This window comes from Daphnia carinata, chromosome 1 (assembly GCF_022539665.2).
Source record: "Daphnia carinata strain CSIRO-1 chromosome 1, CSIRO_AGI_Dcar_HiC_V3, whole genome shotgun sequence".
Taxonomy (NCBI): Eukaryota; Metazoa; Arthropoda; class Branchiopoda; order Diplostraca; family Daphniidae; genus Daphnia; species Daphnia carinata.
This window is the reverse complement of record NC_081331.1, coordinates 4,719,075-4,735,832: the sequence shown is the minus strand read 5'-3', so window position 1 is coordinate 4,735,832 and position 16,758 is coordinate 4,719,075. Positions and strand designations below refer to the sequence as shown.

Below are 16,758 nucleotides of genomic sequence, written 5' to 3'. Positions count from 1 at the left end.
CATCCGAAAGCTAACTGGATCCTTTTTGCTATTTGACTGAGCCATTATATGATGATATGATGGCGCCGGGCCATCTACTTTGACTGTTTGCGCTAATAATACAACCACGCCATCATCATTCTTTACCGAATAAAAAAAAAAAAAAAAAAAAACTACTCCCGAGTTGATGTAGAAAACTCTGTTCAATTTCGGATAGTGGGGGAGGGTAGAGTGAACGCCATTGACACTAGTAGAAAGGTAATTAAATCAATACACGCATTTCCCCTATAAGCTTACTACTTGCTAATTTGATGATATTAGCAAATCAAATGAATTGGTTTTGTTGACTTAAACAACTAAAAATTCATTTAAAAACAAAAAAGGAAACAATTTGTCGAAAAATTGAAATTTCATTTTTTTTTTTTGTCTTCTTTTTATTGATCAAATGGAGGAGGGAGTGCGCTTGAGGGAGGAGGGCAGATGGGATGAGTTGGGAGGGAATGGTACAATCGTGTGAGCGAGAAAAAAAAAATGGGGGATGGGATCAAATGCGCGATCATTTTCTCTCAAAATCTTTAAATTTTTTTTTTTTTTTGCCAAACCCAATCGGGGTTTTAATTTTTGCACAAGTTAAAAAAAAAAACGGTGACATAATAAAAAAAAAACAACAAACTAAAATGGGAGGAGCCAGAGGCAATTTTCAAACGAATTTTATCAGAAATAAAAAAAAAAATGACACTCTTTCACGCGCGTAACAGAACGGGCTAATAATAATAATATTTTCACAAAAAAAAAAGAAAGAAATTGAGAAAATGTGAGGGACAGTTGAGTTTGTTTTTCTCAAAGATTTGCGAGATTTTTTGAACAGAAAAAAACAAAAAACAAAAACAAAGTCAGTGTGTGATATCTTTTTTTTTTTTTTTTGTTCTTGTGTTTCCGGCTTTGTTTAAAACCGGAAACAGGTGACAGACGAAAAAAAAATGGATAGGTAATAGAAAAAAAAATAAAACAAAAGAAAGGGAGACAAGGGGCCGGGTGAAAGTAGGGAGGTTATAAAGGGACTGTACAAGACGCGATCGGGTTTGGAGCGCGAGAGATCTCCCAATATGTTGTTTGCAATATTATTGTTTTTGTTCTGTTATCTAACGAATTAAATTTAAAAAAAAAAAAAGGTGTATAGAATGTGTGTAGAAACACACGCGAGCGAGCAAAAAAAAAAAAAAAACGAGAAAATTTCAATTCAACTGGGGGAGGGAGGCAAAATACAAACACGTGTCATCATCGTAATAATTCATTATTAGCATCGTTAACTCTTCCATTTTTTTTTTGTTTGTTTCACTTTCAATTGTTTTTTAAACAATTCAGATCGACCCTTTTTATACAAACACACACACACACGCACATACAAAGGTCTATTGTTTTTTTTTTTCATCTTCTTTTCGCTTTGTGTAAACGATTTGTTACTGTTTAAAAAAATTATTCATTGTTAAATTTGTTAACATACACTATTCAAAAAAACCCGCCATTTTGTTTTTCGTTCATTACATCATAAATTAAGTAAATAACGAAAAAAAATTGTTGTTTTTTTTTTTTTTAAACGGGAGAATTATTTAAAAAGCAAAAAAAAAAAAAAAAAAAAAAAAAAAAATAATAATTAATCTCGACTCCGTCTCGGTCGGCCAACTTTGCCTTTCCGGACGGGACCTCCCCCACTTCCACCCGTTGAGGTGTTGGTTCCCGTCGCTCCGGGACCACCTGCTCCTGGTGGTTGGTTGACACCGCCGCCACCTCCTCCACCACCTCCGCCGACCCCTCCACCTCCTGCGCCGCCACCGGGGCCGGCGTGGTTGTTGTTGTTGGCGTTGTTATTGTTATTATTATTGTTATTGTTGTTCTTCATCATCTTGTGACAGTCCTGCTCGCAGAGCAAGCTGCCGCCGATGAGCGCGTACCGGTCGCCGGGCATCAGCTGCGTCTGGCATTTCGTACACGCAAAACACTTGACGTGGTAAACGCCGCCGCCGCCGCCGCCCGATGGTGGATGGATACCGTTCGGTCCGCCTCCTCCGCCAGGTCCGCCGGCCGGTCCGGCTCCACCAACGCGCATTACAAGCTCGTTGGCCGGGATTCCCTGTCCGCACGCCGAACACGCTCCCGAACTGCCAAATAACCTGAACGTGACAGATCAAAAAATGTTGTTTTTGTTTTTTTGTTTTTTTTTTTTAAATCAAACCAAATCAAAGACGAAAGAAAATGACGATGATTTTTTTTTTTTTTTTTGCTTCCCATTCCAATAAAAAAAAAAAAAACGCGGGCCAGTTTTGCGGATTGACACACGTTGTGCACGGCGCGCAACACTCTAATAATCAACGAGGAAATTGTTTCAGCCTTTTGATACAATCGACCTGAAAGCTTTCCACGTCTTTGGCCCCGTGAAGGCGTATTTATTTATGACCCCCCCCCTTCCTCTTCCTCCAACTACACCCAAGAGCTTCTGCTTCTCCGCTTTCTTTTTCTTGGTAGTGGTGAAAGTGTTCTCTTTTTTTTTTTTTTTTTTTTTTGGGGGGGGGGGGGGAGCGGCTATCAATGCAAGTAGCAGCTAGCGAAGGGACATGGAAGGACGATAGAGTTGGATGGATGTAATCCAGTAAAGAACTCTGATGGATCGCTATTGCTCTATGGAAGAATTGTAGCTGCGTCTACATATCCTGGAATGGATATGTCACACTGGCTGGATTACACAGCCTGTTCCAATCAAATCGGACCGACGACACACAACAAACAAAAAACAAACTGGAAACAAAACACTGTCGTAACTTTGATAAGATGAGATTGCTCCTGCCCCCTCCCCTTCCTCTTTTTTTTTTTTTTTTTTCGTATGGGACTGGACTTGATTGGATTACTAACCTCCCACTCCGCCTCACGGGGTGAACTACACACACACATACAAAGCGTGGGGAGAGTAAAGGGGGTGGGGTGAGGAGTTTGAAAACACGAACATCTACATAGAGCTAAAGAGAAAGAGAGAGAGAGAGAGAGAGATATCAGCCAGTTTTCGATGCACGGCGGCCATTTTGAATGAGCTAATCAAGCAGAGTGGAAAGGGAGGAAGGGATACGATCTCTCTCCACTGTTCATCATCTAGTAACGAGTAAGGTGATGGTATTGATCTATCACCCTCTGCCTTCCAACCTAACCCCCCCCATCACCATTACCCCATTTACCAACTCTCTCTCTCTCTCTCTCTCTCCTACACACAGACATATATATATATATATATATATATATACACACACACACACACACACACACACACACACACACACACACACACACACACACACACACACACACACACACACACACACACACACACATTACACAAAGCTGGTGGACTTTAATTAACTCCGAACCCATTTTCCATGCAAGAAACAACGATAGCTTTCTGTTCTCGTTTAATTAGCTACTCCTCCTCCTCCTGCCGTCGTTGTATGTTTACACACTCCCACACATCTACAAACCCAGATCACGGTGAGGGGGAGCAGGCTAGCGCTTTATGCAAGTCAGTTGGCGTAATAATAATGAGTGCGTGTGTTTCACGACGAGCAAAAAAGGGTAGTGCGTGGGGGAGGGGGGGGCCAGCAAATTCATTTGGCAGGTGATGGATGTATGTAAGTAAACATTGAACCGACATCGTTAAAAGGCTCTCGCACAGGAAAAACTCAAACGCGCTACGTCAATTTTCAAAATGATCCGACGAATTCAAACCGAAAACAAACAAAAATAAATAAATACATCCGTCTGCAATCCGTCGATTACGTTCAGCCTCACGTACACGAAATGTTTCAGTTGACCTCAACGTGGGAGTAGGGGAAACAAACCAGATGGCCGAAAACGGATCACATATGCAAATCGAATAAAAAATGTAGTGCGCATAAAAAGATTTAAAAAAAAAAAAAAGCGAGGGGGGGGGGACAGCATTTCGTTCCAAGTAAATCCCACTCTCCTCTTTTTCATTGAATGGAACGTGAGTCGAACCTCCCGCCCCCGCTTGAATTAGTTTTTTTTTTCTATTTTTGTTGAGTGAAAATCTTGGTGAGACATGTCGCCATCCGTGCACATGCATAATCAACGGGAGAAAAGGGGATGAGTATTGGAAGAAGGCACTCTTTGGCACAAGAAGAAAAAGAAAAATAGAGTGGCCATACTACTCGCTCGTAGTAAATGCTCGTTCTACAGTGAGAAAAAGGGAAGTGGTGTGTCTTAAGACGTCGTCATGGCAACACACACGAGAGAGCGTATAGAATAAAGCGAATAGTGAGCAAGGAGAGAGAGAGAGAGAGAGAGTAAAAAGGAAAAAAAAAAAATGAGAGGAAATGGCCAATTACTTAAGAGAGTGCCTCGTTAAATCGAGTGGAGAGTCGCTAAATAATGTACACAACAGCCAATGGCATCATTGCCGGCCCCAACTCTCTCTCTCTCTCTCTCTCTGTACATTCGAAATCGCATATATGCCCCCTCCTATTCCCCTCGTGAGCTTTCAGTGACGTCACTTCATTCTTTTGTTTGTTATGTGTGTGTGTGTGTGTGTGTGTGTAGAAAAATCACGGCTATTCGCACGAATTAAAATTTCAAAAAAAAAAAAAATAAATAAAAATAAAAATAAATAAATGGAAGAGTGGGTGGGACTTACCGGACGTAGTCGGCTCGGCAGAGGATCATGCCGGCTTTGGTGTAGCACGACACGCCAATATCGGCTAGCCGGGCGCCGCAACAGGAACACTTGAGACAGCCGTGGTGCCAGAAACGGTCCAGCGCGTGGAAGAGGAAACGTTCGAGGATCTTGCCACCGCATCCGGCGCACGCTCTGACTCCTTGGCCGTTGCCGCCTTGTTGTTGTTGCTGGCCCACGGGGCCACCGCCGCCCACCATACTGCTGCCGTCCATGTGCACGCCCATGTGTTGCTGTTGTTGCGGCTGTTGTTGCATCATGTGCTGCTGTTGCATGCCACCCGGACCCATTTGAGATTGTTGTTGTTGTTGTTGTTGTTGTGGTGGCATTTGCATGTTCATCATGCCGTTCATCGGGCCCGGGCCGAGTGACATGGACGAGCCGTTCATCATGTTATTAGTCACCACTTGACCGCCGGCCATGTGAGCGTTGCTGCCCATCATAGACCTCTGTTGCTGTTGGCTTTCCATGGGTGGTCCCTGGAACATGGAGTTCGGTCCAGTCGGCTGCTGTTGCTGCTGTTGTTGCATGCCGCGAAACCCGTTCATGCCGTCAACCGGCCCGCCCGCACCGTGCGCTTGCTGTTGGGCCGGTGACCCCGGTCCAGGGCCTGTGTGATGTTGGCCGTAGCCACCCATATCACCGGGGAAATGGGTGGCCATGTGATTCATGGGGTTCATCATCTTCTTCTTTGAATTCAATCAAGATGATCCAAAAACAATTTTTTTTTTCTTTCTACTTCTTTTATCTGTTTAAAACAAGAAAAAAATAATAGGCGTTTTAATAATCATGTTAAAAAAAAAAAAAAAGCTATGACGTCATTCGTTTTCTTCCCCTTTTAAATAACGAATCAAATTATATCGACAATTGTCTCTTCTATTTCTACGAAACGTCAACCCAGTCCCATGTTGAAGGAACAAGTGAACGTTAACACACACAAGAAAAAAAAAAAATCCTCTTGTTCCCTCGCAAAGAGGGAAAAAGTAACGAACCGGAATATCGCGCATAATGAGGCGAAAGATTGTCAAGCTGACAAGATTCGAAAGAGATAAAAAAAAAAAAAAAAGGTGGACGGGTGCCCCAATTATAAAAATGTCTTTTTAAAATAATATTTAAAAAAAAAAAAAGACACACCTAATGGCTATAGAAAATATTTAAAAAAAAAAAAAAGACTTTCAAACTCCCCCCGTTTGAGGTCGCTCGCGTCTCCCTATTTGTGACTGACTCGTTATGTTAATCAGCAATCTCTCCCCTCCACCCCTACAAGAATGTGTTTTGGAATTTGTTTTCAGAGTGTAGGGAACGAAACGATGAAGGGAGTAGGAAAAAAAAAAATAAAATAACGCAGATTCATTCTCGATAATTGCACGCATCGAAATCAAATGCTTGGTGAGTAGTAGTCCAAACTAGCTACACACAAAATGATCGTCTGTCATTATTAAAAAAAATGAAGGTCTTATCCGAAAAAAGTAACAAACCTGTTGGGTTTCTAATAAACATGGCCGCTTTGAATGACTCAACTAGAATCGAAATCTATTTCAATGTCGCATCAATAGCCTGTCTGTTCTCCATTCCATTTGTTTGTTTTGTGTTGTGATCTCTCTTCTCCAAACGATCGAATAATAAATATAAAACGGGGAGGAACAAAAATAAAGATGGAAAATTGGCAATCAAGCAAATGAAGCTTACAAGGGCATCTCTGCTCAACAAAAGGCTTTTTTTTTTTCTTCTTCTTCTTTTGAACGAAGAGAGAGAGAGAGAGAGGGGGTTCATTAGAGAGAGAGAGAGAGAGAGAGAACTTTGGTATCCCTTTCACGAATAGATAGAGAACGAGAGAGGATATTTATTCTACTTAGTTAGTTAGTTACTTGGATGATGTGCGTCGGCGAGTAAATTATAATGAACAGGAAAATCCGTTCAATGTGGCCCCTGGGCTCGTCTTTCATCTCTTTTCTCCTAGTCTCCAATTTCCCATGTCCGTCCCCGTGACATCATCCGTCTATCCCAACTCCCTCATTTAAGGAAATGAGGAAAAAAAAAATAAATTTAAGTTTGTTTCTTCTTTTTTTTTTTTTTTCATTTTATTTGTGTGATCCTTTTAATTGGCAAAAACGCAGCAACAGCAGCAGCAGCAGCAGTAGGAAGTTCATCTAACACTGCCCGAGCTTCTCCTGCTGTGTTTTTCTGCCTCCCCATCCTCGTCTAGCTGCTGCAAACAACAAGCCGAGCGACTTAATGAGCTAATTAGCGCGAGAGTGAGTGAGTGAGGGCAGGAGGTAGAGAGAACACTCGCTTACACAGACTTCACATCTAAAAACTCTCAGTCTGTGTTTGGCTATCTATATAATTATTATAATAGATTAAACATTTCGCTTTGACTCGGGTCGAATTCAACTTTGATATTTCAAAAACTGCCAGACTTAAAAGGACGGGGGGGGGGAGGAGACGTCGCGTTTCAGTTTGCCTAATTGTCGTCTAATTAAATCACCATGTTTCAAGTCAAACATTTTCTAATTAAAAAAAAAATAAAATAAAATAAAATTCATTTTTCTATTTATCCGCTTGTCAACATGTTAAAGAGCAAAGCGATCCCTATCCTTTTAATTTGATTTGCCTAATTCACCTGTCCTATCGTTTTGCCTGTTTAATACAATACATTCCTTCATCCGCCAAAGCCAATCATCGACATCGTTATTCGAATCACGAAAAATGCCGTCAGGTTTGTCAATTCGTTTGTTTGATTTCAGAGTTTAAAAGGACGAAGCCAAAAATAAAAAGGTTCGGGTGTCGGCTCGTAACGAGGGGGGGGGGGGGGGGAGAAGAAGAACGATGGCCGAGTGAGAGAAATGGTTCTCTAATGAAGGCGGGCATTATCAGTCGTCTAGTACTAACACAAGGTTTGCAAGAAAAGTCACACACACACATAAAAAAAAAAAAGAAGGCAGAAAGAGAATTGGTGTTCGTTAGCGCGTCTCCTACCATCTGAAAAAAAAGTTTAACTTTTGCCGACCGAAAATGTTGAAAAAAAAAAAAAAAAAATTCTTTTCTTGAACGAAGTAGAGAAGATTTTTTTTTTATTTGATTTTCAAAAGCCCTAATTACGTAGAACGCCCGTCTTTTCTCCTTGATTGTTGATGACGGTTCGATTCGATTGCGCCCAATGATCGATATGACAATGCACTGATGAGGAGCAGCGCAACGCGCTGAATCCTAAAAATGGCCTACCCGTAAAAAACATCAAATGGTAATCTCTCGTTTTTTTTTTTTTTGCTGACTGGCATCATTTTTTATGACTTGTCCATTTTCCCTTAATGAACATGACGGCCTAGTTTTTTTTTGCTTAACTTTCACCGATCGAAAAAGGAAAAATGGTGTCCCGAGTTGTTGCCAACAATAGTAAACAAATTGCGTCTGAATTGCGCATCAAATGACTATCAACCTTTTCCGACCAAATACCAAAAAAAAAAAATAATTTGGTTTGTTTGTTTTTTTTTTTTGTTCACCTTTAACGCGACACATTTGAAACTTCTCTGACGTTATCGCCTTACACTCCCCTCCAAAAAGGAAAATATTCCCGTTCACTCACGGGACCCCTTTTCAAACGGATGAACTTGTAGAGCAACTATCCCACCTAATAATCAAACGATGCCATTGGCGGAATTGAAACAAAGTTGAATCGGGGGGGGGGGGGGGGGGGGGATGACACATCAAACATTTTTTAATTCTATCGCATCAAATGAATTAAAACATTTTTCTCCGATATTTTTCTTTGTTTTTTTTTTTTCCCCCCAAACATAATAAGCCAATTAAGGTAAAACGACGAAGAGGGAGGGGTGGATAAAGAGTGTGGACATTCGATCGGCCTAGAATAATAATTTAAAAAAAAAAGGCATCAACAAGGAGCATCAGCTTGTTACCATGGGGTCGGAAGTTGCCGAGCTTCTAACGGGATAGTGAACGCCAAAGTGTGCGGTGCCCGCAGGGGTGAAGAAAAAAAAAAAAAAAGAGACGCCGATTGGTCGATTGTATGCGCGGACAGGTCGACGGACCCCGAGCCCCCCCCCCATCATCATCAATAAGTTGTGGGACCCCAGGAAAAAAAAAAAAAAAAAAAGAAAAATGATGGTCTAGTCACGGACGGTTGGAAATCAGAAAAAGAAGAAGTTGTTCTTTATAAAAAAAAATCGATCGGTTCGGCGTTCACGCCCGAAAATGCCCAGCCTTTAACAAGCTTGTCCCCTTTGTAAATCTCGATTATCCAACTGTCAGTCAATAGCGGCGAAGAGAGTTTTCTTATTCTTAGTTATTGAGAATCTGATAAGACCCCAATCAAACGCCCTTTTTTTTTTTTTGTGTTTCTCAAAAAGAAAAACATGAACGAACCCCCCTCCTGAAAACGTTCCAGACTTGATGACCATCGGCATCATCAAGTGGTCAGCTGTTCAATTTTTTTTTTTTTTTTTGTGGCCTTCGAAAGAATTGACTGATGACGTGAAAGGCAACAGCAGCAGCCACGTTTCATTTAAAAAGATCAGACGCGTTTTGGAGTTGTGCGCCTTCAGGGCAAAACTTCATTCCATGCATATTTCACAATGAGCTAACGAGCTCATTGGATGACGCGCTTATTCGCCAGTCCAATCGTCAGCAAACGAGTCCTTAAAAAAAAAAAAAAAAAAGAAAAAGGAAAACCTCTTTTCTTTTACTTTATTTCCAGCCACAAATCGTTTGCTTGATTAACGAGCCAACACGCTTCGAATGCAAATCAACGTCGACATACTTCCCCCCAAAAAGTCCTACATTTTTTTTTGCTACGCAGAGTTTGAATGTTTGGTGTGAATACATATTTTTTTTTTTTTTTGTGCTTGTGTGTTAAATAATAGGGAATCAAAATGAGATTGAATTTTAATTGGTAAGAAAGAAAGATGGGAAGAAGAAGAAGAAGAAGAAGAAGAAAATTTCTGTTTTGGTGCACGTAGTGAGGATTTATGATCTCAGAGAAGGGCGCAAAGGGGGCCCCGGGACCGGCCTCTTGACTGGGGAAGGCCAGCCGCGCGCCATTGGTGGTGTAAAATTGCCAATTAAGGAAAGAACCTCGTTTTTTTTTTTTTTTTTTCTCTTCTTCTTTCTTTTTATTTTGTCTTTCTTTTCTCTTCCACTTTCGGAAGGATCGTTAATTTCTTCTTCTTGAATCAATGCGATTGGCCTCCAGGTTAGTCCCGTCTCTCCGTGTGTGTGTGTGTACACGTTAAGAGAAAAAAAAAAAAAAAAAAAAAAAGAAACGCCGAGTGGGGGTAAAGAAGAAGTGAAATGAGGCGCGTGATGGGACGAGCCCCGTTTAATTAGTCCGCCCTTGCCACTAATGAATATGGAGAAAAAAAAAGGGGGAGATCCCAAAATCTCTACGAATCTCTCTTTTGTGTAGGAAACAACATACGAAAAAGAAAAAAAAAATTTATATATATATACACCCGGAATGTAAAATGGCGCGCCAGTCGGGGCGGATCGAATTCATCTCGACTTGATGAGATTTCGTCCTGTATTTTAGCGCCTTTTCAAACAAAACAAAATGAATTCAAAACGGCTTTCCATTCTTAACACGGAATAGGGGGCCGAAAGAAATTATCAAGAAAGAAATTAAATTCATTCAAAGCCAACCCGAAATCTCTATCCCGCGTTGGCATACGAGATCTTTATTGTACTACAATTGTATAGGGGACACGCAAATTCTTTATCAAAATGCGCAGTTAGAAACATTCAGCTAGCCATTGACACATTCCAATAGCAGAGGCATACCCACCCTATTCTTTTTTTTTTTTTTTTTGGGGGGGGGGGGGGATCAATTCTTTTCTTTATTATTAACGTTTTACAAAAAAAAAAAAAAAAAAAAAATGTCCAGGTGGGAGACACACCTGGTCACCGGATGGGCCCCTTTTAAATTCAAAACCAAAAATGAAAAGAAATTGCTAAATAAAAATAAAATTGGGAGATTCTTTTCTGGGTAAAAGGCGGCGTCAGTGTGCAAGTTAATAGAGTTTCGACTTTGTCGGCAAAATATAAAAAAAAAAAAAAAAAAAACCATAGTTAAAAAAAAAAATAAATAAATTGAGAGAAGTTTCACACACGCAATAAAAAAACAAAAGTCGTTCAACAGTCATTTCCGGTGACCGGATACGACGTCGTAATAATCCGAAAAGGAACCAACCAAATCGAAGCCGCTCATTTTCTTTCTTTTTTTTTTTTTTTTATGTTCCTTCGTTTTTTTTTTATCCACAGAAAAAAAAATTGGTGTAAGAAGGGAGGAGTAGACGAGGAAGGAAATGAAAACCGTGTGTGTGTGTGTGCGCGCACACCCGTAGACACACCTTCACCCCATACAACAACAACAACAACGTGAATGAATAACTCCTTAAAAAAAACGACATGTGATGGATGACGTCATCTCCTTACCACAATAAAAAAAATTTTTTTTTACAAAACAAACAAACGAAAAAAGGAGGCGGTTCTCCTTCACTTGTGTTCACACATCCTGCAGTAAAAAACCAACACGTTTGCCCTTCTCCTCCCTCATTTTTATAGACTCTGAAGAAAAAAAAGTCGAATAATTCAATCATATTTAAATCCCGTTTTTCTTTTTTCATATCAACCTTTAAAAAAAATAATAAGGTAATAAAAAAAAAAAGTGATTATTTTTGAGCGCGATTGAGCGCCCAATACACTCGACAAACAAGCCCACATCCGTACACACGCTAAGCCGGAAGGCGGGGAAGGGAATCGGTGGTCACAGGAAGAGGACTTCATTTTCTTAAAGAAAACAAAAAAAAATTTTTTTTCCCCCCCTCCCAATACATTAACGACATTTAATAGTTAACAGATGGTTTCTCGTTTAAACAAGAAAAAAAAAAAGGCCTCTCGGAACGGGGATTTGCTAACACAGCCCTTTACTCACAGAACCTTTAGGTCTAATAATATTGACACGACAAATATGGCACACAGCTATAATGTGAACAACTTATATATATTTTTTTTGTTCCTTCTTTCGTGAGAGCTGCCCCCCCCCAAAAGCAAATAAGTCAACAGACACTCCCCCCTCCTACTCCAGGAAACAAAAAAAAAAAAACGGGGGGGAGGCAAAGAGAGATGTATGTAATGTGGGGAAAAGGATGTCAGTGAGAGCAAAACCTGCGAGCCACTAGCTGTCTGCTAATGGAGGTAAACAACACAACGCTCTTAGCTGCCGAGAGAGAACCCATCACCCCCCCCCCCTTTTTTTTCTTCATTTTTTTTTTTTTTTTTACAAAAGGCTTTTAAGTGCTGTATGTGTGTGCGATGCCGGGGCTCAGTGCTCCTCCTGATTAGATGAACAACGACTGTTTAATGCTCTTCCTCTTTACATTTTTTGTTTTTAAATATTACTCACAAAGAGGTTCTGTCACTCACGTTCTGTTCTTTTGCCTTCTTCATACCCCTCCCCCTAACTATTTACTTTTCTCAATCTCTTTCGTGTTTTCTTTCCAACGAGATTCAACATATATATATATATATTCTAAATCAGTCACGCAGTTGGATGATTGTTTGATCAATCGTTGGGTAGTTACGCAGAAAAAGAACCGGACAAATCAATTTTTTTTTAGAAGGGTGACGTTTAAAAGACGATGCCATCAAGTCAAACAACTTAAAATGCGGATCGTTAAGAAGTGGCAACAGTTTGAACGCATTTGAAAAATGATTTCTTTTTTTTTTTTCAGATAAGAAAAGCCAATCAACTTGAATTTCTAGTTCTCTTCTAAAGACATTGCGAAACGAGTGGCGACAAAAATGGTCAATTCGTTCCGAGCTCACGGACACAAGAGCAGACGAAAACAAACCAGACAGGAAGAGGAAAACAAATAAAGAACTATTTGGCATCTTTTAATTGAACGTCTGAAAAATATTTCGAATTCAAAAAAAAAAAAAAAAAAAACGAGGAGGATGGAATAAACAAAAAAAAGAGTGAAGAATGTTTCCCGAGCTGGCAGGTAACGACCTTGAAATTAAAGAGAAAAAAACATCACTAAATAATACCGAAACCTTAAAAAAAAAAAAAACGAAGTTTACAAGAAGAAGAATAACAATACTCAGGTGTAATCATCATCATAAAGTCTAAACCTCCCCCCCCCCCTTTTTAAATCCCAAGCACGTACGTTCAACGCGATAGCGTAAAAAAAAAATTAATGAAATGAAGCTAAACATACACCTGCGAGCCCCGGTGAAATTACACACCTTGAACTTTTTTTTAAGTAGTTAACTCAAAAAAAAAAAAAAAAAATTCTTCTTTTTTAGATTTAAAAAAAAAGGGGGGGGGGGGGGGGTCTTGGTATTCGCGTGCAAGTAACGGCAACTCTGTGCCTAATCTTCCCCCAACGCATTCAGATCAAAACAACAACAAAAATGACACCTGTGAAGAAAGAAAAAAAAAAATGTTCTTCAAACGGGTCAACGTTTCAATCAGCAGCTCCCCCAACGTGTGAATTCAACACTTCAACTCGAGATATAACACAAACACACACCAAAAAAAATCGCAATCGTCGTGGAAGATTTCAATCAGTCTGGGAAGGTAAAGGTGGCAGTGAACGACATTGAACCCTCGAGGCCATATTTTGGTCTTAACCAACTTGTTCGTTTTTATTTATTTATTTATTCTTTATAACGATGACGTAGACAGCGGAGGGGGGGGAGAAGAAGAAGAAGAAAGAAAGTTCATTGTGTGTGTGTGTGTGTGTCGGGAATTTCCACATAAAAACGGACCGCCAGTTCTCTCCCTCCCCCGTCATGGTAAACTGCACCAGACCTCAAGACGCCACCATCTGCCCCCCTGCTCAAGTAACACGAGATATAGACATATATATTTATTATTTTTTTGTTCTCCCCCTTTTCTCTCTCTTCTCTCTCCCCTTCATCCAGATATTTAAAAAAGAAAGCCTTTGGCACTTGACTCTTCCCGACGTTCAAGTCACACAGACATACACACACTCATCCGTCTTGATGAAATTCGACTTTTGCTGACTTGTTGGCCGACCCACAATCCATCAGCTTTGATCACCTTGATGAATTGAGTATGTGTTACTTTCTTCCATCGCTGATTGATTTACCTGTTTCAACTGATTCCGCCCGTTCAATGAACTTTCAACCCCCCCCCCAAAAAAAATGATTCTTTCATACTTGATGGAATTAGAAAATATCTATTTAAAAAAAAAAATAAGAAGAGAGGGGGGGGGACACGATGTTTGATGAGAAGAAACAGTGGGATAGAGGAGGGGTTCTTCTGAAGCGCAAACACAAAAAAGTTGGGAATAGAAAAGAACGAAACTTGAAGAGGGAGGAACCTGAGATCGAGGGGGGGGGTTCAGGTTGCTCGAGGAATGTTTTCCTATACTTTAGGGGACACACACACAATGAAGAAGAAGGGGGGGTTTCAAAATAGTTAGTAAGGGGGAAAAAACGAAAGAAAAAAACCTTTACCACCGGCCCCTTGGAAAACAAGAAGAAAATGGCCCAATGTTTGGGACATGGGAAAGTTGTCCGTTTAACACGATTATCTATTTCTTTTTTTTTTCTTTTCATTCCGACATAAAATATGCGCCACCACACACACCAAACTCACGACGGACGTTGTTTTTTTTTTTTTCCAAGTTATTTCACCAAAGTTGGCGAAAAGGCATTTCGGAATCTTCGGCATCGTTTGTTTGTGCGCCATTTTTTTTTTTCAAATTCTCTCGAATTGACATGAAGTAAATCTAATAAAGAGTAAAAAGAAAAAAGAAGGTCGGCGGTAGAAAAACCTCTTTTTTTTTATGACTTTTTTTTCTTTTTTAATTCCTCTAGCAGAAGAAGAAGAAAGAGGTCAAGCCCTCAACAGCCACAGCGCGGGCGTTTTGAAAACATTACTCCTCCTCTCTCTCTCTCTCTGTGCATAGAAGATTCCCTGCTGCGTTTTGTTTCGTTAAAGAAAACTTCAAAAAAAAGGGAGGGAGGGCTTCAAAAATAAAAAAAAAAGTTCTTCTTTATTCCCACCTTTCCCCAGTTTGCTGGACAATCTCGCCTCAAGGTACGAAACATACCGAAAAAAGAAAATCCCCCCCCCCTTCTCCCACCTGAACGAAAAGGACCTTCTCCAAGATGGCCACTGTGATTCCACACGAAAAAAAAAAGAGGGAGGTATGGAAGGTTGTTTGGACGGCCAAAGAGTCCATCACCTTGATGGATGTCTTGTGTTTGGCCGCGTGCGGTGATGCTGGCCTCGTGCACACAAACAAACGTGGTGCGTAATAATTAAACGACCGTCGACAGACCACACTTAATCGGCCGTTCCAAACTCTGAAATTCAAGAGCTTGTCGTAATGGAGCGATTCCACCTACTCGATGATGAATCGGCTATCCTTTTAAAGTCCGCCTACACACACAGAGATACACGAATCGCATGCTATTTATATATATATATATATATGCAAAATATAAAGAAAAAGGGTTTTCTATCTGTTAAGTAATCCAATCACATTCGCTCGTTAGATTGCCTTTCAACAATAACCGGCAGGCAGAATTTCAAGTCTTTTTTTTTTAACGCACGCACACAACACTGAAAGATAAAACCCGGAACTGCACACGATCGAAATTTGACCGCATATTAAAAAGGCGGCGTCTCATTTACAAAAGTGAAATTATTATTATTCTTTTTAAATCTTTTCTCTCGTTCTTGAGGTCACACCGAATACCATTTACAAGGTGATCAAAATTTTCGATGAAAAAGAAATTTTGTTAGAGACTCACCACGTGTTGAAGCACAAACGATGCTGTTGTTGTTTTCTTTTCCTTTCAGTGTCACACACACACACACACACTCAACACTCGATACACACACACACACACACACGCAGCACAGCACACACGCCACGAATTGTTGGCTAATGCGAGACACTTGGCAACGCCGCCGTCTATCTCTAACCGTTTCGCATGTATACACAACTTACATACGACACTTTTCGGCTGGTGTGATCATTCCAAGGGGGAAGGGTAAGCAAATAGTTGAAAAATTACCCGCCAAATTTTTTTGCTTTTTCGTGTTGCCCTTTGTTCTTTTGTTAAATTATTCGAGTTAGTCGAAACCGATGAGTGTGCAAATCAATCTCTAGTTTTGGACATGGTTGACGCTCACTTTGTGGGGTTCACCTGGTAATCAACACATGCTTTTCATAATCACAAAATGTACGTACAATTAACATACGTAATCCGTTAGGACAAAACAACAGCGTGTCAATAACAGACAGAGTCTGTTTCGCTATGCACTCGTTTTTTTGATTTTCAACAAAAGGCAGGATTAAATTGATTACGAGTCTCGGGTTACAGATCACGTTTCGAATTTGTGATGTATCACTTTTGAGAACGAAATGAAACCGGACAATTACATCCAAGACAATTTCGATGCAAATTCACGTCAATGCACACACAGACACGAGAGTAAAAACTCTTGCAAACAAGATGGTCGTTTGTGATGTCGGTTTCTTGTGTCTTGCTTTTTGTTTTTCGGTTTGTTTCACTTCTTTGCGTTCACGTTGTGTTCAACTTGTACGTTCCTTGTGAAAGTACCAAATCCAAAAAACAAAAAAAAAAAGGTTGAAACAACAACGATCGAGAGCGTTAGGCCAGCCGCCACCTGGTGAGCCCGTGATGCGAGGCGACACTGACGACAGAATATTTGGGAAGAGAGAACCTGAACGGTTTTGGGCCGTGGGGATAGCGCCAATGTGCTGCACTCTGGCGGACAAATCACCATGGATACTCTGCTGGCTGAGCTTTCGCCTCGAATCTTATGTTTGAAGCCTTTGTTTCTATTACTATGAATGTTTAGCGATCGACTTAAGGTTTAAATAGTTCCTAATATTTTATTCTTTCATAGTTAGGACAGTTGGATATTCAAGTCGATTTCTGTGAGATTCAACGCGAGTGTGTCTAACGTTTTTGAATATGTCCCAAACTCTGAACGTACCGTCGACGGGTGATGATATTTTTGCCGG

At 40.4% G+C, this 16,758-nt stretch overlaps 1 protein-coding gene across 1 annotated transcript; it reads right to left on the bottom strand.

Moving 5' to 3' along the window:
• Window positions 1–379: 379 nt before the first annotated feature.
• LOC130691852 (neurogenic protein mastermind-like) lies at window positions 380–16,437 on the bottom strand. The gene is made up of 3 exons (XM_057514865.2): window positions 15,515–16,437; window positions 4,673–5,459; window positions 380–2,150 (listed from the first exon to the last, which is right to left on the bottom strand). Exons 2-3 carry the CDS (start codon window positions 5,392–5,394, stop codon window positions 1,634–1,636), a joined length of 1,239 nt encoding a protein of 412 aa, XP_057370848.1. The 5' UTR covers window positions 5,395–5,459; window positions 15,515–16,437; the 3' UTR covers window positions 380–1,633.
• Window positions 16,438–16,758: the final 321 nt, after the last annotated feature.